The 25,644-nt window shown below is 57.6% G+C and overlaps 1 protein-coding gene across 1 annotated transcript in view; it reads left to right on the top strand.

The window, feature by feature from the left end:
* The window catches only part of AP3B2 (adaptor related protein complex 3 subunit beta 2), a 39,558-nt gene that overhangs the window by 12,848 nt on the left and 1,066 nt on the right, over positions 1-25,644 (top strand). Inside the window, exons 2-24 of the mRNA XM_077124315.1 lie at positions 1,198-1,273; positions 1,379-1,453; positions 1,699-1,794; positions 6,968-7,128; positions 7,239-7,305; positions 7,389-7,571; positions 7,688-7,962; positions 8,222-8,276; positions 8,458-8,529; positions 9,726-9,788; positions 10,016-10,148; positions 10,418-10,527; positions 11,089-11,265; positions 19,372-19,558; positions 20,887-21,005; positions 21,644-21,752; positions 22,136-22,292; positions 22,544-22,685; positions 22,790-22,850; positions 23,139-23,245; positions 23,390-23,618; positions 23,997-24,081; positions 24,319-24,416. Of these exons, the coding sequence (XP_076980430.1) occupies positions 1,198-1,273; positions 1,379-1,453; positions 1,699-1,794; positions 6,968-7,128; positions 7,239-7,305; positions 7,389-7,571; positions 7,688-7,962; positions 8,222-8,276; positions 8,458-8,529; positions 9,726-9,788; positions 10,016-10,148; positions 10,418-10,527; positions 11,089-11,265; positions 19,372-19,558; positions 20,887-21,005; positions 21,644-21,752; positions 22,136-22,292; positions 22,544-22,685; positions 22,790-22,850; positions 23,139-23,245; positions 23,390-23,618; positions 23,997-24,081; positions 24,319-24,416 (2,837 nt within the window). The remainder of the gene's footprint in view (positions 1-1,197; positions 1,274-1,378; positions 1,454-1,698; positions 1,795-6,967; positions 7,129-7,238; positions 7,306-7,388; positions 7,572-7,687; positions 7,963-8,221; positions 8,277-8,457; positions 8,530-9,725; positions 9,789-10,015; positions 10,149-10,417; positions 10,528-11,088; positions 11,266-19,371; positions 19,559-20,886; positions 21,006-21,643; positions 21,753-22,135; positions 22,293-22,543; positions 22,686-22,789; positions 22,851-23,138; positions 23,246-23,389; positions 23,619-23,996; positions 24,082-24,318; positions 24,417-25,644) is intronic.

Genomic DNA, 25,644 nt, shown 5'->3' with positions numbered 1-25,644 from the left:
ATCATGACATGGGTTGGGTCAGACATGGGCATTTACTTGATCACAGTTTTGAGCCTTGGAAAAAGTCGAAATCGAGGCATCCCGGAGGCGACGCTTTCTCCCCGAAGACCACGCATTCCGGGGCTGGCTGCTGGTGGTCTTCGCGCCTGAGCTTGTCACGTGGCAAAGCACGGGGCAACCTCTCCCGGCCTCTCCTTCTCTGCCGGTTCCGCTGCATTTGGGCCTTTTGCTCCCGTGACTTTCTCTTCTCTGTCTGAATTTCATTCTCTTCTACAGAACCCCATTGCTGGGGCTGAGACCCACCCTGGCTGAGGGGGCCACTCCTTAGTTGAGGTGGCCTACTTATAACGGGCTCACGCCCCAGGAATGGATTGCATTTAAGAACGTGTTTTTCTGGGGTCCATACCTCCTCCCTCTGCACCCCTTCTCTCCTCTCCTGGCTCTGTGTCCCGGTGAACCCCATGCTTCTCCCACCCACGTCCCCTGCTGTGTACTTCACGCCCTTCCCACTGGCTCCCTTCTCCCTCTGGTTGGGATCCTGCCTTGTCCTGCCCTGTATCTTGTCCCTTCTTCCTGCATGGACCCTCTTGATGACTCTCCCTGGCCCTTGTGTCCTCACCTGGCCCCCGTGTCCCCACCTGCCCCCCACATCCTCACCTGCCCCCCACGTCCTCACCTGGCCCACGTATCCCCACCTGCCCCCCATGTCCTCACCTGTCCCCCACGTCCTCACCTGGCCCTTGTGTCCTCACCTGGCCCCATGTCCTCACCTGGCCCCATGTCCTCACCTGCCCCCCACGTCCTCACCTGGCCCCCACGTCCTCACCTGGCCCTTGTGTCCTCATCTGGCCCCGTGTCCTCACCTGGCCCCGTGTCCTCACCTGCCCCCCATGTCCTCACCTGCCCCCCACGTCCTCACCTGGCCCCGTGTCCTCACCTGGCCCCCACGTCCTCACCTGGCCCCCACGTCCTCACCTGGCCCCGTGTCCTCACCTGCCCCCCACGTCCTCACCTGGCCCTGTGTCCTCACCTGGCCCCGTGTCCTCACCTGGCCCCCACGTCCTCACCTGGCCCCGTGCCCTCACCTGGCCCCGTGTCCTCACCTGGCCCCGTGTCCTCACCTGCCCCCCACGTCCTCACCTGGCCCCGTGTCCTCACCTGGCCCCGTGTCCTCACCTGGCCCCGTGCCCCCACCAGGCACGACGACCTGAAGGAGATGCTCGACACCAACAAGGACTCGCTCAAGCTGGAGGCCATGAAGAGGATCGTGGCGGTGAGGGCGGGACGACCTTGGGGAGGGCCTGGGCACCGACAGTGGGTCTCCTGGGCGTCCCCTAACGGGCGCTGTGCCTCCGGCCCCCCTCTCCCGACCCCCCAGATGATCGCTCGGGGGAAGAACGCCTCCGACCTGTTCCCCGCCGTGGTCAAAAACGTGGCCTGTAAGAACATAGAGGTGAGCCGCCCGGGAGGCCGCCCCAGCGGCGGGGGGGGGGGGGGGGTCAGCCCTGGGGCCGGAGCTGCTCGGAAATGCCCCCGGGCCGGGAGAACGCCCCGTCCCCGTGTCCCTGAGCTGCAGTGGACCGGAGTGGAGGGCGCAGGGGCCTGGGGCCGCCGTCCCCCTCGGAGGGACCCGGGCTACCTCCCTGGGCTGCGGGAAACGCCCGGGCGGGGCCGCGGCCTGCTGAGAGTCCCCCCCAGGTGAAGAAGCTCGTCTACGTGTACCTGGTGCGCTACGCCGAGGAGCAGCAAGACCTGGCCCTGCTGTCCATCTCCACCTTCCAGCGCGGCCTGAAGGTCAGGGTCTCCGCTGGCCTCCCTGGGGTCTGGGTCCTGCGGGCTCTGCAGAGGAGGCGCCGGCCCAGGGACGGGACCGCGAGCAGGGGGCAGGTCCGGGGGCCGACCGGTCCTACAGCGGGGGGTCGGGGTCAGAGGAGAGGGCCAGCAGGACCCTCAGAGGGAGGGGCCGGCTCAGAGGGGGTGCGCGGGAGGGAGAGTGCCCGGGCGGTGGCCCTCTCCTGGTTTGATGGGCTGCCGGAATGTGGCACACCAGGAACGGAATGGCTTTTTAAAAGGGGATGTATTACATTGCAAGTTTACAGTTCTAAGGCTGCGAAAATGTCCAAATTAAGGCACCAACAAGAGGTTACCTCACTCTGGAACACCTCTGTCGGCAGGGAGCACGCGGGCGTCCGCTGGCTTTCTCTCCTCATCACCTAAGGTTTCCCCGGGCCGTTTTCCTTCTTCCTCTCCAAGGCTGGGTGGGCTCTAAAGCTTTTTCCAAAATGGTTCTCTTTTAACAGGCTCCCATAAGCAACCCCACCTTGAGTGGGTGGAGACACATCTCCATGGAAACCGTCTAATCAAAAGTTACCACCCACAATTGGGTGGGTCACATCTCCATGGAAACAATAAAAAGTCCCACCCAGCAACACTGAACGAGGATTAAAGGACATGGCTTTTCTGGGGTCCACCACAGCTATAAACCGGCACAGCCCCCTCCCCTGAGGAGCTGGGGCATGGCTGCCTCAAGTATGATGAGCCCCTGAGCCTGCGCGGTGGAGGGTCCCTGGGCCCTCAGCCCTGTTGACATAAGGGGGTACAACATGGTCCATAGGCAGAAATGAACCTCCTGAAGGCAGGATTCGGTGTGTGGGGGGGGGAGCTGCCCCAACCTCTTGTCCCAAGGCATCCATCTTGGCACAGGCAAGGTTGCCCAGTCCAGATACCTGTAGAGAACAGTGAGGGGAACCTGTCCACCTGGACTTGGGGAGGACAGAAGGGTTTATGGCTGAGCAGCCGCTGGAGGAAAGCAATAGCACTGACCATCCAGGAGACTTGCCCCACGTGTGGAGGCTGGGTTCCAGGGGCAGCCAAGAGCACAGAAACACGTACTGTCAAAGCCAGCTGTGCAAGCCCCACCTTTCCACAGGTGCGATGCAGCCTGTCCTTCCTCTAGAGTGAAGCAATTCGATCTTCTGTCCAGCTCCAGGAAGTAGTTGGCTTGTCTTAGAAGCCCCTGTGCATGGAAAATACTTACTTTTTAAAATCTGGCTTACAACTGTGGCAAGATGCTCTTGCAGGCGGCCAGAACTTGAAATTGCCTAAGGGAAGATTAAGATGGAATTGTGGCAGAATTCACGAATCTTAAGTGTATGTCTAAGTCTCTGCCGTCTGTGCTTTTGGGCTCATCCACGCTATCTCAGTGGTAAAGGCACTCGCGCACGGCCATCGCACTCTCCCTTTTGGAGAGAATGGCTTTCAGCTCCGACTGCAGGCATGAGCACATATGTTCAGTTCACGTTCCCTGAGAGGGACTCTGAAGGGCCCAGCTCACCTATTCACATCCGCCATTCTGGGGGCAGCTTGGGAGACTGCAAATGGACTGTCCAAGTCAGATCCAATCTTCTCTGGCTTGGCAGGATCTGCTTCTTGGGGGTGGGGAAGAAAGCATGGTCACTTGCATATATAATTCATTCATTAGTCTAATATTGGGGCATCTCTATGCTAAATGTTGTACTGGGTTCTTGGAAGACACTAATGAGTAAAACAGACATGTTCCCCACTGCTGCAGAGCCACAATAAAAAGTAATACAGCCTAGTTTTTAATAACAATGTTTGGAAAACTGTAGTAACTGCTGTGAAGGTCAGAGTGTTAGGACAGGCTAACAGGGGTCAGGAGGTGCTTTCCGATGAGGCAACAGTCAGGCTGAGAGCTGCTGGAGAAAGTCACTTGCTATTTGAAATGTGAGCTGAGAACAGTTTCCTTTGTAATAACTATATAATACAGTAGTATGAAGCCCAGAAACTAAGCAGAACTAAGTACTTGACCTCTGGGCTATTCTCTCTCTCTCTCTTTTTTTTTCACCTTCAACTCTTTTGCAGAGTTATACCTTAGGTACAGTTCGGTGTATCTGGGTCTCTGTTTCTTCACCACTGAAATAAAGAATGTGGATAGCTCTGTAGACTCCTACTTCATTCTGAAAAGTTCTGCTTTTTTATATGCAAGTACTGCTATTCCCACTAAACATTAAGCTTCATAATGTTCAATGAACAAATGAATGTTAGGGGGTTTTGTAAGATTTCATTTGGAAAGAAGGCTTCTGCTTGCTTAAGAAAAAAAAGTTAGAAATCTTGTACCTCGAAGGGTCCTTCTATCTCTCGGAGTACATAAGTCTAGGACTGAATTGTGTGGGAACTCAGGAGTCTGCTTTTTTGCTTGGTCCCACCTAGCGTCCTCCTTAAAGCCCAGCTCCCAGGACCGCTCGGCAGCGTGGCCACCACCCGTCCTCTTCACGCCGGCCTGGACTCTACCCGCAAGCTGTCTGCAGCCGAGCAAGAGCGAGTCTTTGTCTAAGAGACTCTGCAGACGCTGTCGTTTGGTCTCAGGTTCCCCTGGGCCTCGAGGCCAGAGCTCTCATGTCCCAGCCCTGATCCACAGGGTTCAGGCACCTGGGGTGCCCCCCCACAGCCCACCCCCTGCAGGCTCGCCTTCAGCAAACTGCTCCATGTGAGAAGGCAGCTGGCTTTTTGATGGTATCAGATGATTTCATATCACAGACATGGTAGAACATCATTAGAACTTTCTTAATATTGCAATGATAACAGTTTTTTTTTTTTAAAGCTCAAACCATAGGCTCCATCTCAGATTTGCAAGTAATAGTTTTGTCTGAATCAGGATTAAACCATTTTATAAAAACTATTCTGAAATTTTTTCAGAGACAGCTTTTACATTTATCTGTACTTTCTACAGTCTACCCCTTTTCCCCCTTTGAGAAAACCAGAGATCACTGAGTCCAGCTCTTTGCAGTGATCACTCCAGAGCAGTGGTCAGCAGACTTTTTCTGTAGAAAAAGATAAGTAAATATCTTAGGCTTTACAAGCCTTATGGCCTCAGCAGTGCAGCTCCTCAATTTTGCTCTTGTGCAAAAGTGGCCACAAATGAATGGGCATGGCTGGGTTCCAGTAAAAATTTATTTACAGAAAAGGCATCAGACGAATTTGGCTCAAGAGCTGTAGTATGTCCGCCTCCGCTCCAGAGCATCTTGGATGGGCCATCTCCAGAGATGGGCACCACCTCCTTCATAGGCCAACTTGCTCCATCACAGGACAATTACAACTGTTTTTTGCAATCATTATGTTGCATTGAAACCCTCCTTGCTGTAACTTAAAAAAGTTATTTCAGACTTACAGAAAGGAATAAAGAATAATAATGTTTATATACTCAGCCTAAGAAATGAAACATTTATCAAATACCTGAAGCATCCTATTTATCATTCATAGGCATGTCTTTATTCTTTTACTACTTATTTACATATTCCTAAATAATATATAGCATTGTTTTGTAAATGGTATCATATTCTATATGGATTTCTATGCAACTTGTTTTCTTTTTGTGGTGTTATGACTGTCTATTTCCATGCAGGGCTCTTCCTTTTATAAGCTCAGGCACAGACCATATTTGTGTTCTTAGCCACAATTTCTTAGCATTATTTCTTATTCTTATATTATAATTATATTATATACAATATTATATGATATTGTTATAACATATTCTTAGCATTTCTTATAAAATGTGGTTGGTTCAATTCAGACAAACCTCTGGTTGGCAGGCAGAAAATCTAGACCTCCCAACATCCACTCTTTGTGCCATTAATCCTTTGAACCCCCTAGAAACCTCACTGCATTTCATCTTATTGATTGAGCAAGGGTCCGAGCTCAGGGTGATTCTGTTCTCAGTTTTGTCTCTCCTGATTTTGTGTCTTCCTTCAAGACCATGAGCTGCTCAGCCCAGGGCAGCAGACTGCAGGTCCTGTGGAGTGCCATGTTCTCAGTGGACACTGGGCTCTTAATAAGCCTTCTCCAAGTACAGTATTTTACCACCTTTGGTTAGCTAACTGTATAACTGGCATTTTTTCATCTTGCCAAGAAGGATCTTATTCAACAGCTAGAAGAAAAAAATAGAAAAAATAACACCTTTCATGTGCAAAGGGTGGGTGGTACAGAGATAAAGTAAACATAATTTTTGCCTTAAAAGTGAAGTGGCAGGTGAGCCACAGTGATTCAGCAGGCAGAGTTCTCACCTGCCATGCCGGAGACCTGGTTCGTTTCCCAGTGCCTGCCCATGCAAAAAAAAAAAAAAAAAAAAAAAAAAATTAAATGGTAATGCGGGAAATGCTGTGATGGACTCCAGCAAATCTTGCTTAAAGCAAGATAGGTAGTACTGATATCTGCCAGCCTAGTAACCCTATCAAAAAAGAGAAAGATTTTTGCAACTTCCTGTGAATGTATAATCATTTTCAGATGAAAATGTTTTTAAAAGGAAAACAAGTGTTAGAAGTTGATTTGATTTGATTTGTAGCTAAGAGAATACAAGCACTGCTAAGCCATCGGTCTAAAAATCAATTCAAGAATTTTGCCAGGGATTCCCATCAGTTTCACCTATCATTTTGCGAGTCTTCTCGTTCTGTACTTTAGGAAACCAGGTACAGGTATCTGCCCCTGCCACTGCCCATGACTCTCCTAGAACAGTGGCTGACAGCTGCTGCTGCCAGGGAAAAGATGCCCTAAGCCCCACGGTCACAACAGGGTGCCTTCCTGCCCCGTTGGTGTGTATCGGGTGTGGCAAGAGCGCGGAGGGAGCTGCACACCTACCCCCGTTAGACACTGTGGAAGTGCAGCTGCGCGAGGCTCCTGGAGGGAAGAGCGTAAGCGCAGCCCGGGGAGGCGGGCTTCAGAGCGCACGGCCTCCCTGCTCGGCCAGGGCCATCAGGTGCTGGGAACCGTTTTCACTCTTGCTGAAAGTGAAGCTGCCCGTCTTCACACCCGTTCAGGGCTCAGGTTTCTGCGGCCAGGACCCGGGGTCAGCGCCCGCGAGCTGCAGGAGAGCAGCGGCTGCGGGACAGGGACCTCCCCTCCCCAGCAGGGTCCCCGGCGCCCCTTACGGCTCTGCCTCCACCTCTGCCCCCAGGACCCCAACCAGCTGATTCGGGCCAGTGCCCTGCGTGTCCTCTCCAGCATCCGCGTGCCCATCATCGTGCCCATCATGATGCTCGCCATCAAGGAGGCCGCGTCCGACATGTCGCCCTACGTGCGGAAGACGGCCGCCCACGCGATCCCGAAGCTCTACAGGTGCGCCCGGCCGCGCCGCGGGCTCAGGGCTGGGGTGCGGGGGGCGCGCGCGGCCTGGCAGGCGCTGGGTGCGCGTGGGTGTGGATCCTCCTCGGCCATTTCTCCCACAGTTTGGACTCGGACCAGAAGGATCAGTTGATAGAGGTCATCGAGAAGCTTCTGGCCGACAAGACCACGGTGCGTATTCAGGACGCAGGGGCCTGAGGCGCGCGTGGATGCAGGCCCCCCGCCCACCCGACCACCTCTCGGCCCGTCCCCAGCTGGTGGCGGGCAGCGTGGTGATGGCCTTCGAGGAGGTGTGCCCGGAGCGCATCGACCTGATCCACAAGAACTACCGGAAGCTCTGCAACCTGCTCATCGACGTGGAGGAGTGGGGCCAGGTGGTCATCATCAGCATGCTCACGCGCTACGCCCGCACGCAGTTCCTGAGCCCCACGCAGAACGTGAGCGGACCCGCGGGGGGGGAACCGCCGGGGGAAAAAGGGGGACCCGCGAGGGGGAGGGGACCCACGGGGGGCGGGGGCGCCCTGAGCAGCACCCTTCCGCGTGTCCTGGCCAGGAGTCCCTGCTTGAGGAGAACCCCGAGAAGGCCTTCTACGGCTCGGAGGAGGACGAGGCCAAGGCCGCCGGCCCGGAGGCGGCGGCGCTGCCGGCCCGAAAGCCCTACGTCATGGACCCGGACCACCGGCTGCTGCTGCGCAACACCAAGCCCCTGCTGCAAAGCCGCAGCGCCGCCGTGGTCATGGCCGTGGCGCAGCTCTACTTCCACCTGGCGCCCAAGGCCGAGGTGGGCGTCATCGCCAAGGCGCTCGTGCGCCTGCTGCGCAGCCACAGGTGCGGCCCCGCCGCGGCACCTCCCCGCCCCGGCACCTCCCCGCCCCGGCCCGGCCCGGCCCCTCCCAGCTCCGCCCCGCCTCCAGCCCGCGCCCCACCTCGCCCACCCGCAGCCTGCGTCCGGAGCGCTCAGCCTTTCCCAGCCCGGCCCCCTGCGCGCCGCCGGCCCTCCCGCCTTCCTTCCCCGCCCCCTCCCCGGCCCCCTCCCCTGCCGCGGTGCGCTTGGTGGGGCTCTGCCGGTGACCCGCCGTCTCCGCAGTGAGGTGCAGTACGTGGTGCTCCAGAACGTGGCCACCATGTCCATCAAGCGCCGGGTGAGCCCGCGGCCCAGGCCCCTCTCGGCGGAAGGGGCGAGGTGGGAGTGTGAAGGCTGCCAGGGACCTGGGCAGAGCAGGAGGGAGGGTCACCCCAAGCGCAGCGGGGCGGAGGGCACCCGGGACCCGGGCCCGGCCTGGAGCTGCTGGGAGAGCCGTGCGTCTGCCTCTCTCCTGCCAGGGTATGTTTGAGCCCTACCTGAAAAGCTTCTACATCAGGTCCACCGACCCCACCCAGATCAAGGTCCTGAAGGTGAGCGCCCCCCCCCCCCCCCCCGCACCCCTCACCTAACTCACCTGGGCGCCTGCGGTTCCTGGAGCTGAGCCCGGGGCTGTCCCAGCCCGAGGTGTTTGCCTGGGAGGCCAGGCTGGGGGTGGGGGCACTCCACACAAGGAGCACTTTCATTTTCATGACAACCCAATGAAGTGTACGTTTGTCTCTGTTTATGAAAACGTAGGCTCAGAGAGGTGAGGTAACTGCCCGGGGTCACACAGCTCTGCTGACTCCAGAGCTCGTGCTTTCCCCATGGCAGCCTTCTGCTGTCCATCTGTCTGTCACTGCCCCACGTCTCTACCTCTCACGCTTTGGGGCACACATCCTCCCACAGAAAACGTGACAGAGCCCAAACTCCCTCCCTTCCTGCACGGCCTCCTTGCCCCGAGTGACCGTCATTCTGCAGCAATTAATTCCTCTAACCTTCTCAGCAGTTCCTGTGTCAGCCACGTGGCAGATCCGAGGGTAGAAGAGAGCTTGTGCTCTAGATAGGGCTGGGGGGAGACATTTAGCAGTTAATCACAGGACATGTAAAAGTCCACTGGTGAAGCATGTTATGAGAGAAAGGTTTGGAGGGCTCCGAGGGCATAAGATAGGAGATCTCGTCAGAGGGCAGCGTGTCAGAGAAATTTTCCCTGAGGAAATGAGCTGAAGCCTGAGACATGGGAATGAAGGGAATGAATTGTCTCGGTAAGTGCAGGGACAGGTGCGGGAAGAACTTCCACACGGAAAGAACAGCGTATGCAAAGGTCCTGAGGCAGGAGGGGTTCTGACGAAAGGCCTGTGTGACTGGGGCTGAGACGGCAGGGGGAAGGGCGGTGAGCGGTGAGGCTGGAGAGGTGGCAGCAGTCACGGTGTTCACGGCCTTATGGGCTGTGCAAAGGACTTTGGCATTTATCCGGAAAGCAACAGGAAGATTAAGTTTTCAGTGGGGTCGGGGCGAGGACGTGGTCATATCGTCAGTGTAGTCAGTCAAGGAATCCATCGAAGAGGCGTCGAGTCCCCTGCTCGTTCCGGGCAGGTCATGACCTGTCAGCTGTTTCGGGGGTCCGAGGATGGCACTGGGCTGTCTTGGGGCTGGCCTGTGGAGTGTGTTTTGGAATAAAGGGCTGTGGAAGCACAGCATGTCCACTGGGTGCCCTGCTGGTCCCCTGACCTCTGCCCCCTTCCTGCAGCTGGAAGTGCTGACCAACCTGGCCAACGAGACCAACATCCCGACCGTTTTGCGTGAGTTCCAGGTACGGCCCAGGGCGCTCCCAGGCCAGGCCAGGTCAGGGGGCCTCTCATTGAGAATTGCCCTCGGGGGTCCAGCCTGCTCTGGGGTTACTGTTGCCCCAGCCTCCCTCCCAGTGCCCTCTGGCCTGGGGCTGGGCGTCGCTTTGGGATGGGGGTGGGGCTGTTCTCTGCTTCTCCCCGGGTTTAGTGCGGCGTGAGCCTGGGCTCACGCTCGGCCGGCTTTCCCCAGACCTATATCCGCAGTGTGGACAAGGACTTCGTGGCGGCCACAATCCAGGCCATCGGGCGCTGTGCGACCAATATCGGCCGAGTGCGCGACACCTGCCTCAACGGCCTGGTACAGCTGCTGTCCAACCGCGACGGTCAGTGTCACGTGTCCAGCCTTGATGACCAGCGGGTATCCACCTGCACATTTGGCCCCATGGCCAGTGCCCCCACCTGTCCTTCATGTATAACGCCTGTCTGTCGGTCTGCCTTGATTGGTGTCAGGTGTTCCTGTATCTCTGAGGGTCACCTGGGAAATGGGGGGTGTTGAGGGGGAGAGTCAGGGACTGGGGGCACACAGGTGTGTCTCTCACCTGTGTGCGGCCGCCACCTGCCCAGGGCCCATGCACTCATTTCCCTGGCACAGAGCTTGTGGTCGCCGAGTCTGTGGTGGTCATTAAGAAGCTGTTGCAGATGCAGCCGGCGCAGCACGGAGAGATCATCAAACACCTGGCCAAGCTCACAGACAACATCCAGGTGAGGGAGGGGCTCCATGTGCCCACCCTTCCACCCCCTGCTCCTCCCCTCAAGCCCTGATGACCACACACCCTGGCCTGAGCACAGCCACCTGCCGACCTGTCCATGCTGGTCCTGGAAGAGGGGAAAGGCTGGACGTCTGACCCTGACGTTGCTGCCGAAGATCCACCTTCCCTCAGGGATCCCTGCCAAGTTCCACGGCCTTAGCCACCGCTCTTGCTTTGTCCATGGGCAACAGTGAACAAATCTGTGCTGTTATGTGGCCCCGCTGAGTCAAAATAACCACGCAGGTCCTTCCTGGAGGGCCAGGGAGGTGCCATGGCAATAAAGCACGGAGGCTACAGTGAGCCCGGAGAATCAGTCTTTTAAGCTGTGACCAGCTCTGGGGCTTGCAGGCTCTGCCCAGACGAATGGGGCCCTGGGGAGAAGTGGGGTGCTGTCCAGGAGATGCCTGCTTCCACTCCCTCTCACCACACCCCACTCCCTTGTCCAGAGAACCCCACAGTGCGGGGCTTCCCACGTCCACCCTGGCGCTCATGGCTCCGTGCCCCGCGTCCACAGGTGCCCATGGCCCGTGCCAGCATCCTGTGGCTCATCGGCGAGTACTGTGAGCACGTGCCCAGGATTGCACCTGATGTCCTGAGAAAAATGGCCAAGTCCTTCACCGCAGAGGAGGACATTGTTAAGCTGCAGGTCATCAACCTGGCGGCCAAGCTCTACCTGACCAACTCGAAGCAGGTAAAAGGCAGATTCCCCCAGCTGCCCGGTCCCCAGACCCGCTGCCCATAGTGTCCTATGGGTCCCAGCCTGTGGGCCTGGACACCAACATGCCACCTTCTTTTTAACATTTTTTTTATTGTGAAATATATATTTTCAAAAGAATGAATTTCAAAGAACATTGTAACAAGTAGGTATAGAACAGATTTCAGAGTTGGTATGGGTTACAGTTCCACAGTTTCGGGTTTTTCCTTCTAGCTCCTCAAGACACTGGAGACTAAAATATCAATGTAATGATTCAGCAGTCAGACTCATTTGTTAAGTCCTATCTTCGCTGTTACACCTCCTCCTCCTTTGATCTTTCTCCCAGTCCTTAAGGGTGTTTGGGCTATGGCCTTTCTAACTTTTTAGAAAGGGGCTCTCGTTGCTATGGGGTAGGGGATGGAACTAGCTGATGTTCTGGAGAGGCTGGGCCCTCAGGGTTTCAGGACTTATCTGGTCCAGGGACCCATCTGGAAGTGGTAGGTTTCTGGTAACTGAAACTTTAGTGCATGAACCTTTTGTAGACTATCAGATAGAGTTCTGTAGGGTTAACAGGACGGTGTGGGCTGGGGTTTGGCAAACATGGCGATTGGTGATATCCAGCTGAAGCTTGTGTAAGAATCTTTGAACTGCCTCAGCCACTGATACCTTATTTTCTTTTATTTCTTTCCCCCCTTTTGGTCAGGATGGCATTGTTGGTCCCACAGTGCCAGGGCCAGGCTCATCCCTGGGAGTCTTTCCCACGCTGCCAGGGAAACTTGTGCCCCCAGATGTCCTGTCCCATGTAGTGGGAGGTCAGTGGTTTTCCTTGCAGAGGTGGCCAGCACTTGTGTTTAAAGGAGGATCAGGTGAGGCGACCTGGCGGGTGACCACACTAGTCCATTGTCCTCGGTTATTCCTGGGCCCGGGAGCCAGGTGCCCAGCGCCGGGTGGGAGCAGCCCTCCTGTGGGGCGGGGCCTCTGGTCTGCCAGTGGGGGTGTCTCCATCTGCTGCCTTCAGGGCCCTGGGCTGTGAAGAGCTGCCGTTGAGTGGGGCTGAGGGGGGTGCCTAGAGCAGTGGGCACTTCTGGAAGAACCTGCCCCCAGGGAGGTGAGCAACGTGCTTCCTCCCAGCATGGGGAAAAGGGGCTGAGTCCCTGCTCGGGCTGACAGGTGCCGTGGCCATTGTCATTCCCCATGGAAAGGTTTGCAAGAGGCTGAGCTCAGCTAAGCTGGAATATCAGGGTGGTAAAAGCCCTCTGGGCGCCAGGACCCCTGAGATGACCAGTAGATTCTCCTGGGAATAAAGTTGAACGTGCAGTTTTCCAGGTTGCTGAGGACACCACTCACTGCCCCACGCTCACCGCCTCAGACTCACCGCCCCACACTTACTGCCCCACACTTACCGCCCCACTCAGCTAAGCAAGGCTAGGGGTAGCAGACAGCCCATGGGCCAAACTCAGCCTGCTGCCTTTTGTTTTCTTTTTGCTATGTGTTTTTGTAACAGAAGTTTTATTGGAACACAGCCATGCCCATTCACTTGCATGTCACCTGTGGCTGCTTGAGGGTTAGGACAGAGTTGAGCAGCTGCTCGTGGCTGCAGAGCCTAAAGTGTTGAACCTCTAGCCCTTTAGAGAAAGTTCTCGCCAGTCCCTGGAGCAGGGCGTCGCAGGTGGCTGGGGTCCACTGTGGGCTGCACCCGGCTTCCCTGGCATCTCTGCCATGCGTGGAGAGTCCTGGATGGTGACACCCGTGCTTCTTCAGTGACTCCTTTCGGTCGCTGGCTTGAGTGGGGCCCAGGGACTCATGCTTGGCAGGTAGGGCCACCATGTCCTGGGATCCCAGGGTTGGGAGTGTCAGGAGGCCTGTGCTGGGGCGGGGGTGGGGGTGGATGGAGAGCAGATGTCAGATGTGGGTAATGTGGGGGGGTCGACTGGGAGGGAGAAGTTAGAGGGATGCCTGGGAAGTGTTCCCTCGCTGAGCAGGTGTTTAGATGCTTCTCTTCAGATGGGCAGAGGGAGCAGGTGACAGGAACCTTTGAAAAAGGGAAGCAGCTTGGGTGGGGACCCACAGGTGGGGAGATTCTGAGGGGTTCAGAGCTGGGCATGGGCTTCGTCTCCAGGGGGTGAGGGTGACATGTTTACGTAAGTCTGGGCAAGTCCCCCTGGTGTTTCCCCAGGTTGTCACTGCTAGCTACATGTGTGTTTGTTCATTCAACATACATTTCTTTTATATATATGTATATATATTTTTATTGACAAATCTTCACACACATTCCATACATGGTGTACAAACAGTGACTCACAATATCATCACGTAGTTGTGTATTCATCACCATGATCATTTTAAGAATATTTGCATCACTCCAGAAAAAGAAATAAAAAAAAAAAACTCATACATACCATACCCCTTACCCCTCCTTCTCATTGACCACTAGTATTTCCATCTACCCAATTTCTTTTACCCTTTACTCCCCTACTATTTGTTTATTTTTTTAGCCATACTTTTACTCATCTGTCTGTACAGTGGATAAAAGGAGCATCAGAAACAAGGTTTTCATCGTAAAAGCTGTATCATTATAATTCATCTTCAAGTAACATGGCTACTAGAACACAGCTCTACAGTTTCAGGCATTTCCTTGTAGCCCCTCTAATACGCATTAAACTAAAAATGGGGATATCTATATAATGCGTAAGAATAACCTCCAGGATAATCTCTTGACTCTGTTTGAAATCTCTCAGCCACTGAAACTTTATTTTGTCCCCAAGAATCCCCAGATTCTCATGTTGCCAGGGACATTTACACCCCTGAGAGTCGTGTCCCATATAGGGGGTGGGCAAGAACGTCCCTTGCCATGTCAGTTTAGAGAGAGAGGCCACATCTGAGCAACAAAAGAGGTTCTCTGGGGGTGACTCGTAGGCCTAATTTTAAGTAGGCTTAGCCTATCCTTTGCAGGGATAAGTTTCATAGGGACGAACCCCAAGATCGAGGGCTCAGCCTATTGAGTTGGTTGTCCCCATTGCTTGCAAGAATATCAGAAATTCTCCATATGGGGAAGTTGAATATTTCCCCCTTTCTCCCCAGTCCCCCAAGGGGACTTTGCAAGTACTTCTTTATTCAGTACCCAAATTACTCTGGGATTTATTGGGGCATCACACTAACCTGGACAAACCAGCAAGATCTCACGCCCTGTTCAAGATTCCATGTACTTATGGTGTTCAACTAAACTGACCATACAAGTTAAATTAGGAAATGCACTACCCAAAATATAAATTTTGCACTAAATAAACATCTCTCCCTTTGGTCTCAGACAGAAGTTGAAGTTTTAAAATATGAACGATATTATCCTTTACCCAGTCTTCTGATATACCCCAGGTCAGCTCATTTATATCTCTAGTCGAAGTCTGATCCCTTTTTGAGCTTTTTAAACAGTTCCTGTATGAGGTACTGCTGACTTTCATAGCTTCAGAGCTCTAACTCTGAGGTTCAGGTGTCACGTAAATACCTGAAATTTCTGGGAATGACCAGGTTATATACAAATAGCTCAGTATCTCAGAATTTAGAAATAACAGTTACTCCTCCTGAATAGATGTGACTGCTGTAAGAACTTACAATCTAGGACCCTTTACAATAGGCTCCAACCTGATAACCTGTGCTCTTGACTTCAGTTCAGCAAGTTTTTATGTTATAGTTAGTCCCCTGTGAGTGAGGCATGATAATATTTCTTTTTGTTTCTGACATTTCATTCAACATACAGTCCTTAAATTTCATTCACCAAGTTGCATGCCTCACTGCTTCATTCCTTCTTGCTGCTCAGTAGTCCATTGTATGTACACACCACAGTTCCCCCTTCCATTCCTCAGTCATTGTACCCTTAGGCCACCTCCATCCATTGCAAATGGCATAACACCAGTGTGTAAATGTCCACTTGTGTCCCCACTTAGTTCCTCCAGGTATTTACCTAGCAACAAGGTTGCAGGATCCCATGGCAGCCCCACCCCCTACCCCCGGTAGAGCCACCACACTGCCCTCCAAGGGGCTGCCCCTCTCAGTTCCCTACAGTGAATAGGTACATTTCTTTCTCCCTATTTTCTCTAGCACTTGTCTGTCTCCGTTCATTTTTAAACGGTTTTGTTCGCACATCATTCAATCCAACCCAAGTAAACAGACATGCCATTTCCTTTTCTTCCACAAAGAATCTTTACCCCTCCCCATCTGCCCAGCGACCCCCCCCACCACCTGTTGACATTTGGTTTTGGCATAACCTCTTTGTTACAGTCGGTGGAAGCATATTATAATGTTACTGTTGACTACAGAGCCTAGTTTGCATTGATTGTACCTTTTCCTGTGTACCATCCATTTTCAACACCTCCCAATGTTGACATTCATTTATTCTCCCTCGTACAAAAACTTTTTATTTGTACATTTAATCACCATCATTGTTCACTCTAGGCATTCCTAAGTTATACCATCTCAGTCTTATCCTCTGTCTTTCCTTCTGGCTTCATACGTGCCCCCAGCCCTTCTCCCTCAGCCATATCACATTCAGCTTCAGTGCACTTAGATGACTGTGCCTCTATCAGGTAGTGTTGTGCTGTCTCTGAATTTTTACAGTCAGTCCTGTGCACAGTCTATACACCTTCAGCTCCAAATGTCCAAGCTCTACCCCATTTCTATCTCCTGATAACCTGTGTTAACTTCAACTCCCCAAGTTCACCCATTTCTGTCAGTTCATATCGGTGAGACTATTATACAGCATTTGTCCTTTTGTTTCTGGCTAATCTCACTCAGCATGATGTCCTCCAGGTGCATCTACGTTGTTACATGCTCCGTGACTTTATTCTGTCTCACAGCTGCACATTATCCCATTGTATGTGTAGACCACAGCTTGTGTGGCACTCGCCCTCACCCGACATTTCTTGAGTGCCCACTGTTTGCTGGCACTGAGCTAGGTGCCAGGCTCTGCTAGTGAGCCAGCCTTCTTTACCGGCTTCCAAGTGCTCATCGCCGGGTGGGAAACAGCACAAAGATGAACATTTTAATCAGAGCAGTAAGACCCAAAGTCAGGGTCGGTGTAGGGAACTGTGGGTGCCCAGACTGACCCCTCCCTTCCCTCTCCTAAGCTTGGCTCAGGGGTGTCAGCTCTTTTCAGGGCCCCTGGAATGGGCTGCTCAGGCCAATGAACGGTGACCTCCGGCCACGCTTCAGCTGAAGGTGGGCTGCTCCAGGCACAGCCCCCTTAGGATGGTTCTTGATTCAATAAAGAACCTTCCTTCTCCTCCCTGCCCTCCCTTCTCTCACCCGTTTTCCGTCCCAGCCTGTTCTGGGACAGGTGAAGGAAGAAGCCTTGGTGTGCTGGGAGGGGGCGGTTTGGATGTGTGCGTGGGGTCCTCGCAGAGGTGCTGCTGCCCCATCCTGGGGCCACGAGTCACCTTCTCCTGGCCCTTCTCACCTGCTGGCCCCAAGTGCCTGCCGGCCCCTGGCCTGGTGGAAGCCAGAAGATGACCACCAGGGGGCCCCTGCTCTGCTGCTTCTCAGCAGATGGTCAGACCGAGGCCACAAAAGCTCAGGGAATGCAGTGGCAGGTCACCTGGGGGTGGGGAGGTGGTGAGGGTTGTCATCACCTTGGCACCTAGAATTACCTGGGAAGCTTTTGGAAGGTGAGCGTGCTTGTCTGTGCCAGGTGAGGGGTAAGGAGGAGAGCTGCCCGTGGTGCAGGGGGCCCTGCAGCCATCCTGCCTGGCTCTTTTCCAGTGGACAGGAGATCCTGATAAATTCTGCATAATTAAAGAGAGCTTAATGTTTTTGCATTTTAAAGCTACTGCATGCTCACCATAGAACATTTGGGAAATTCGGAAAAGTATTAATTAAAAAGTTTAAATTAGCCATAGATCTGCCACTTAGAAAAGACACATCTTCTTTCCTTAGAGGTTTTTTTTTTTTTTGGTGTGTGTGTTTGTATATATAGCCATATAAATTTGCACATTCATCATTGTCAAATATATTAATCTTTTCATTTTCAGTTTCTTACTAGTGCTTTTAAATTTAGAAAGTTTTTTCCCTTCCTAGATTAGCCTAATTTTTTGCCCACGATTTCCCCCAGATTTTTTGTTTTCTTTTTCCATGTTTTATTCCATTGTATTAGTTTTCTACTGCTACAAAATTAATCACTTCAAACTTAGCGGCTGAAACAGCACACACCAGCTTGCAGCCCCTGTGGGTCAGCGTGTGGGCCTCACTTCTCAGTGTCCTGCAGGCTGCCAGCGTGTGGGCTGGGCTGCGTCCCCAGAGGACCCCCACGCTCCCCGGACTGACGCTGCGGCTGGGAGCTGAGTGCACCCTCAGTTTCTAGGGGGTCCCTAGCACCTTGACCCGGGGACGGGTGCTTCTGTTTTCAAAGATGGCCTAATGCGTAAAGCCTAATCATGGGAGCGGTGTCGCCTCTGTCCCCATGTGCCTGTTAGGAGCTTTAGGTCGCACGCCCAGGGGGCGGGGACTGCTCAGAGGCAGACTTTGCCACCTCCTAGTTTATTTTTGTGCATTGCGTGAGGTAAGGAGGTGTTTTAATTTTTTAAATAGTCATCTCAGTACCGTTTATTAGCAGGTGGTAGCAGGTAGCAGGTAGCTTGGTAGTTTTTCTGAAAGGGAGTCAGCGTTTCCCACTTTGAAAATTCTCCAGTGGTAGCTGGAGGCCACTGGCCATCGGGATCCTGTCCTGTTCCGTTCTTGGCGCCCTGAAGCCGCCTCTTGAGCCTCCCAGCAGGTCCTGGGGTGGGGGGCACCTGGTGGTGCCGTGGTCCCTGGGGAATGGCCCTTGGTGGGGGGGGAGGGTGGAGAGTAGCTGCAGGAGGCCCTGCCTCACTGATCAGCGCCTGTCGCTGATGTGCCGTCGGGGTCGTGGGCAGGTGGACCCTGGGCTGTGGCCGGCTGGAGTGGCCTGGGAGCAGCTGCCTGGAAAGTCCTGGGGCTGCACTGTCCAGAAGGATCTCGAGAACAGACCCCTGACCCCAGGGCCAAGCAGGTGGTCTCTGCCAAGGGGGGCCGGCTGGAGTGAGGTCATTCTTGACGTGCCTTTGACTGGAACTGGCACAGCCGTGGCTGTCCTGGAGGGGACGGGGCCAAACCTGAGGCTGCCGAAGCCCCCGGGACCACGTTCCAGGCAGGGCTGGAATCGCAGGGGCCTCCAGAGGGGGTGGAGCCGTGTGCACAGCGGCCACAGGGCTGCGGCCCCCAGGTGGTCCTCGGGGCTTGTCCACAGGCCCGTAGGGGGCAGAGGCGATGGCACTCCTGCTGCCCCTGCTGTCCCCAGCTCTGGCATCCAGGGGGTGCGCTTGGTGGTTGTGACCTCCTGATCAGAAGACGGGAGCCGTGGCCCAGGTGCAGGCCCCGCCCCCGGGACCCCCGCAGGCCGAGGCAGGCAGGTCGGAGAGCAGGCACGGGAAGGGGCCAGCGTGGTGCCGCAGCCCCCAGGCCCCTGGGAGGTTGTGGCCCAGCTGAAAGCAGGACCCTGGCGCCGCCCGACGGCAGGCAGTCCGCACAGCGGCCCCTCCCCTGTGGTGTCCTAAGGGCTGGCAGGTGCGGAACGGCCAGCTTGGGGCGGAGGGAGGTTTGGGGTCCTGGAGGTGGCCACCGAGACTGAGGACTGAGCCCCACGTGAGCTCAGCACCCCGGAGGAGCTGCGGTTTGCTCTGACCTCATCAGAGCATCCAGGGAGGGCCCGGGCTGTAGGAACGACAGGCCAGTACAGTGTGAGGCCACCTCCGGGCACCCCCGATTCTACCTCCTCTTTCTTCTTCTCTGGTTCCCCCTGTGACAGGGCCTCGAAGCCCTGAGATCTGGCGGACTGCTCCCCGACTGGGCAGTGGGGGCCGCGGACCTGGGAGAGCAGAGTCCAGGCCACGGGAGGCCCGAGGGGCAACCTCTAATGCTGGTCAAGGCACTTGTCTTGACCAGACATAGGAGAGAATGCAGGGCATGGCCGGTCAGGGGGGCAGGCTGGGGGAGCACTGCCGGCGGGGGTGGGGGGAGGAATGCAGAGGGGGGCAGGCTGGGGGCAGGCCGGGGGGCTCTGCCGGACCTGCTGCCTCGCCTCCCCTCGCTCCGCAGACCAAGCTGCTCACCCAGTATGTGCTGAGCCTGGCCAAGTACGACCAGAACTACGACATCCGGGACCGAGCCCGCTTCACCCGGCAGCTCATTGTGCCCTCGGAGCAGGCCGGGGCCCTCAGCCGCCACGCCAAGAAGCTCTTCCTGGCGCCCAAGCCAGCCCCAGTCTTGGAGTCGTCCTTCAAAGGTGGACGCTGCCGTCCGGCGTCACCTCCCTGGTGGGGGGAGCCGGCCAGACCCCAGCCCAGCCCGGCCTCCTGGTGCAGGCGTAGCCGGAGCCGGGTTCCCGAGGGGAGGACCCGTGTGGGCTGCGGACCGCCCCTCCGCCGCTGCGGCTGCCCCTCCGGCCCCGCCCCTCCGCCCGCTGCCCCGCCGGCCCCGCCCCTCCGCCGCTGCCCCGCCGGCCCCGCCCCTCAGCCGCTGCCCCGCCGGCCCCGCCCCTCAGCCGCTGCCGCTGCCCCTCCGGCCCCGCCCCTCCGCCCGCTGCCCCGCCGGCCCCGCCCCTCCGCCGCTGCCGCTGCCCCTCCGGCCCCGCCCCTCCGCCCGCTGCCCCGCCGGCCCCGCCCCTCCGCCGCTGCCCCTCCGGCCCCGCCCCTCCGCCCGCTGCCCCTCCGGCCCCGCCCTCGCCCCGCCCCACAGGTGGTGCCCGGGGCTCGCTCACCCGCCTGCTCGGGCTCAGCCCAGCCCCTGCCCTCCCGACCGGAGGCTTCTGGCTCCCGGCCCTTCCTCCCTGCAGCCCCTCCATCCGCTCCTGAGCGGCGGGGGGCGCACTGGGCCTGGGAACATCCGTCGAGATTTAAAATACTGGGGACATAGAGGGGCAGACCTGGGGCGTTCTCGGCCGGCGTGTCCCAGCCCTGGGCCTCACCATTCCCGGACTGGCGGTGGAGACCCCGTGCCCCATGGCGAGGGCTCTGAGCGGAGGCCCGAGGTGCAGCCGGGTCAGGGGGGCCCCAGCTGCGTTGGACCCCTCATAGGAGGGGCCACCACCGGGCTTAGTGCCTTGGCACTCCAGTCCTGCTGCTTCCCTTCCCGGACTTCAGGAATAGCGGGGTTGCAAGGTCTCTGAGGCGCCTTCGACCCCCCTGAGCCTGACCTCTGACCCCCACCCCCATCCCCACTGCCGCCCCTCCCCAGCAAGGGCAGAGCCCGGCCCAACACGCCCCTAGCCCCCACTGAGCCTGGCCTCATCTCATCACCATGGCTGTCCCCTACATCTGCCCACCCTCCCTGGCCACCCTCTTTCGAGCTGGTGTTGGGGACACAAGCCACCCGGGCTCCTGCCTCCCCAGCAGAGGAGCTATGCAGCCACTCCCTGTCTCCAACCCCCTCCCTCCCGCCTTACCTTCCAGGGCCCTAGTCAGGCCATCAGGCTTTCCTTCCATCCCAGGGCCTCCTGGGGCAGTCAGAGGGGAGGTGCCCACGGAGACACGGCCAGCCCTGTCTCCTGCTCAGCGGGGGTCTCCCACGGGGTCTCCCAGCGACCGTCGCCCACCTGACCTCTACCCTCCCCAGATCGGGACCACTTCCAGCTGGGCTCCCTGTCCCACCTCCTCAATGCCAAGGCCACGGGATACCAGGAGCTGCCTGACTGGCCTGAGGAGGCCCCAGACCCATCTGTGCGCAACGTGGAGGTCAGCAGGGGTGGAGGGCAGGCTGCAGCGGGGCAGGCAGCAAGGACCCCTGGGGTGCTGGCCCCACCCTTGAACCTTGGCCCCCTCACACGCTTCCCACGCACAGGAGGAAGACCCCTCTCCCATCGAGACCCACGTGGGCCTGTTGGGCGAATACACTGAGGTCCCTGCTCTCTGCGTGCTGTGTGTCCCCTCCTGCTCTGTGTGTCACCCCCCCGGCTCTATGTGTCCTCCTGTGTGCCCTCTGCCCTTCCCTGTGTGCTCCTTGCACCGTGTGTCCGCTGCACCGTGTACCCCCACTGCACCATATGCCCCCCTGCACTGTGTACCCCCCTGCACCGTGTGCCCCCCTGCACCACGTGCCTTTCCTACTCTACGTAGCGTCGCCTGTACCCCCTCTGTGTGCCGCTCCTTCCCCGTCCCCCCCCTTCCATTTGTAGTGTTTGCTCCTCGTTTTTCAGTGTTTCCTCTGCAAACAGCCCCCCCCCCCCCGTGGACAGTGTCTCTTTCCTCCTCCCCATTAATCCCTTTTGCGGGTAGGGCCCAGCAGAGCCCCCGGGAGGTATGGTGAAGAGGAGGGGCCCTGCTCCTTCTTTCCCCTCCTCCGAGCGCCATGGTGACCCTGCTCCCGTCTCCAGGTGCCCGAGTGGACCAAGTGCTCCAGTCGGGAAAAGAGGAAGGAGAAGGAGAAGCCCTTCTACTCCGACTCTGAGGGCGAGTCGGGGCCCACGGAGTCTGCGGACAGCAGTGAGCCAGCAGCAACCCGGGCTGGGCTGCGGGGCTGTCCGCGGGGCGCGTGTGCGTGTGCCTGGGCGCGCGTGCGCATCTGGGGTGTGTGGGTGTGTCTGGGTGCGCGTGTGTACCTGGGGCGTGTGCGTGTACCTGGGTGTGCGTCTGCATCTGGGGCGTGTGCGTGTGCCTGGGCGTGCATGTGCATCTGGGGCGTGTGCCTGTGCCTGGGTGCGAGTGTGCATCTGGGGCGTGCGTGCCCGTGCATGCCTGGGCATGGCTCTCCGTGCAGGTCCCCCAGGTCCGGCTCGGGTCCGTGGACGTCGGGGGCCGGGGCAGGGCGGGGCCTCAGTGCGGAGGGGGACGGTCGGGACCACGCGCCTGACCCAGCCCCTTCCCAGACCCCGAATCCGAGAGCGAGTCGGACAGTAAGAGCAGCAGCGGGAGCAGCTCAGGAGACTCCAGCAGCGAGTCCAACGCTGAAGGCCAGGAGGAGGAGGAGGAGGAGGAGGAAGAGGAGGAGGAGGAGGAGGAGGAGGAGGGGAGGAGCAGCGAGAGGTGAGCGGGAGCCCCTCGGAGATGGGATAGCACTCGCCTTTAGTCAGTCTCGGGGCGTCTGGAGCCGTGTGGGGGCCGCCGCGCCCTGAAGTCCCAGGACTGGGAGCTCACGGGACCGGGCGCCGGCGGGGCTGTGCTGGGCCGAGCCCCTCGGCCCGCTTCGGGGCTTTGCTCTCGGGAGAGGCCGGTGAGCTGGGGGGGCCCAGGCTGAGCCGCGCCCTCCCCCGCAGTGAGCAGAGCGGAGCGGCCAGCCAGAGGCGGCGGCGGCGGCGGCGGCACCCGGACTCCTCCTCGGACGGGGACGGCGGCTCCAGCAGCCGCTCCTCGGAGTCGGAGATGACGCCGGGGTCCGCGGGCGAGCAGGAGGGGCCCGCGGCGTGGAGGAGAAAGAGCGTGAGCGCCCCGGGCGGAGCAGGCCCCCGTCTGGGTCCGGGCTGGGCCCCTGCCGCGCGCCGAGCCGCCCGCCGTCCCCCCAGCCCCCTGTCTGCCTCTTTCAGCCTCCGAGCAGCTCAGGCGCCCCTGCGGCCAGGGAAGTCTCCCTGCTGGACCTGGAGGACTGTGAGTGTGCGCGGGAGGGGCCCGCTGTGGCTTGGGAGGGGCCGTGGGGTTCTTGGGTTAATTCTTTGGGTTTTGGGGGGCAGAGCACACACACCCCTCTTCCGACCTCAGAGCCGGGCCGGCGGCGGGGGACCAGGGTGTCGGTGGGTGCAAACGGGAGCCTCGTGCGGCCCTCGTCTCGCTGTCCATGGTGCTGACTGGCCGTCCCCTGTGCCCGGGCTCCCTGCTCAACCTGAGCCAAGCCCGCCTGGCCTCTCCCTCATCACAGTCTCGCCCCTCCCCCCACAGTCACCCCTCCCAGTGTCCAGATGGTGTCGTCCCCCACAGCCGTGCCCACCAGCCTGGCCGCTGACCTGGAAGGCCTGACGCTCACAGACCCCTCCCTGGCGCCCTCGGTGAGTGCAGGCAGGAGCACGTCTCTGCTGTGTGCGCCCTGTGGGGCCGCGAGGCCCAGTTTCTGATGGCCATAGGTGGGGACAAGGGAGGACAGGCTGTCTCCTTCTCGTTCATTCCCACTTGCCCCTCCTCCCTCCCTCCAGCTGCTGAGCCCAGCGTCAGGTGCTGGGAGGCAGGAGCTGCTGCACCGCGTGGCCGGCGAGGGGCTGGCTGTGGACTACAGCTTCAGCCGCCAGCCCTTCTCTGGGGACCCCCACATGGTGTCTGTGCACATCCACTTCTCCAACAGCTCAGACACCCCCATCAGGGGCCTGCGTCTGGGCACCCCCAAGCTGCCTGCTGGCATCAGCATCCAGGAGTTCCCCGAAGTCGGTGCGGAGGGCTTTGGGCAGGGTGGAGGAGGAGGCTGTGTCTGTAGTGGCCAGGGGGCCAGGCGGGGGGTGCAGAGATGTCATCTAACATCACCCATGGCCTGAGGGACCAGAGAAACCACGTAGCAGGAGATTCCATGTCAGGTCAGAGAGTGGCTGCAGCAGGTGATGTGGCCCTGGCTGTACCGGGACGACTCCCATGGGGTGAGGGTGGGAGTGGAGGAAGGATGTTCAGGTGTCAGAGGACCAGGAGCGGTCTCCAGGGGCCCAGGGAGCCAGGATCCCGTGGAGGGTGAGGAGGATGGGGCTAGACTGGGCTCCGATCTCCAGTGATGCTGTGTCCCCTCTCCCCCGCTTTCCCTGCCATGCCCCACCACAGAGTCCCTGGCACCTGGAGAATCTACCACTGCTGTAATGGGCATTAATTTCTGTGACTCAACCCAGGCAGCCAACTTCCAGCTCTGGTATGTGCCCAACACAGGGTGGGGGCTGGAGGGTGGGCTGGGGAGAAGGGGGTCACAGGGAACCAGAGCTGGAGGTGGGGGTAGGCATGGGAGCCTCAAAAGGGGCACGGAAGCCCCCCCCCCCAAGCCCTCCAGTCTTGCCTCACTGTCCTGCTGCCTCCAAGCCCTGCCTCTAGACAAAGCAGGAGAGAGCGGCTGGCCTCACCGCCGGTCCCTGTCTCCTCCCACCCTCCCCAGCACCCAAACCCGACAGTTCTACGTCTCCATCCAGCCGCCCATTGGGGAGCTGATGGCGCCTGTGTTCATGAGTGAAAATGAGTTCAAGAAGGAGCAGGGTGAGTGCTGGGGTGGACATCAAGGCACTTAGCATCACCACTGGTGTTCCTTAGGTACCAGCCTACGGTGAGGCTGGGGCACTTCAGGGAGGCTTTGGAGAGTTGGGACTCAAGCCGGCAGGAAGTTAGGCCAGCATTCCAGCTGGGGCAGACGACATTAGCAAAGCCATGGTGGTGAGTGCCGGTGAGTCACTGGGAGAGAAGGCAGAGCAGTTTATGGGGCACAGGAGGAGTCGCTAGCATAGAGGAGTACTGAGAATGAAGCTAAAAATACGATGACTGGATTAGTTTCTGGAAGCCTTGAATGCCACATTAAAGGGTTTTAGTGCTAGAATTTTAGAGCTTAGACGTCATCAGATCCAGCCCTGTCATCAGAGAGGAGGAAGCAGAGGCCTAAGGAGGACCGGTGGCTGTGGACTTGATTTTCTGGCAGTGCGGGAGTCATTGATAGCTCTGAGTTCCGATCTCTCCACTCACAGCTGGGACTGGAATGGGGAAGGGCAGCCGCGGGGAAGGAGGCGCCCTGCATAGATGGGAACGCACTGGGCTCCACGAGGTCTGGCTCTAAGGTCGCAACCTGCCCCTGGCTTGGCCTGTGGCCTTGGACCAAATTCTGTGACTGTTGTGATGAATCTCCTGAGAGCTGCTGAGGACCTGGGTTCCAGCCACAGCGAAGGGGGTGGAGGCGAGGCTGTGGGGTGAGGCCGGGCCACGGGCTCGCGTCCTGAGAGAGGAGGCAAGGTCTGCACACCGACTCTGGGGTTTCCAGCTTGTGGTCGTGCCTTTTGCCTAGGCTGGGAGTTGGCAAACTTTTCCTGTAATGGGCCATAAAGTAATTATTTTCGGCTTTGCCAGCCGTGTGATTTCCGTCACAGTTGTTCCACTCTCACTATAGCACAAAAGCAGCACGGACGGTGTGTAAATGAAAGAGCGTGGCTGTATTCCAATAAAACTTTATTTATGGGCCCTGAAATTTGGGTTTCATAGAATTTTCACATCACGAAATATTATTGATCTTTTGTTTTTTTCCCCAACCCTTAAAAATTTACAAAATTTTGTGCCACGTGGGTGACAGGCTGCTTGTGGCCTGCCAGGCTCTAAGCAGAAGAAAGAATGACTGGGTGGGCTGGCTGAGCAAAGCTCATGGTCATTTGGGACGAGCGGGTTTTGAAATGCATGTGGGCAGTTCGGAGGGCAGTGCCTGGTGTCTGCGCCCTGACCCCTGCTG

Source organism: Tamandua tetradactyla, chromosome 12 (assembly GCF_023851605.1).
Source record: "Tamandua tetradactyla isolate mTamTet1 chromosome 12, mTamTet1.pri, whole genome shotgun sequence".
Classification (NCBI taxonomy): domain Eukaryota; kingdom Metazoa; phylum Chordata; class Mammalia; order Pilosa; family Myrmecophagidae; genus Tamandua; species Tamandua tetradactyla.
The sequence above is the reverse complement of the archived record's forward strand: the minus strand, read 5'-3'. Positions and strand labels throughout refer to the sequence as shown.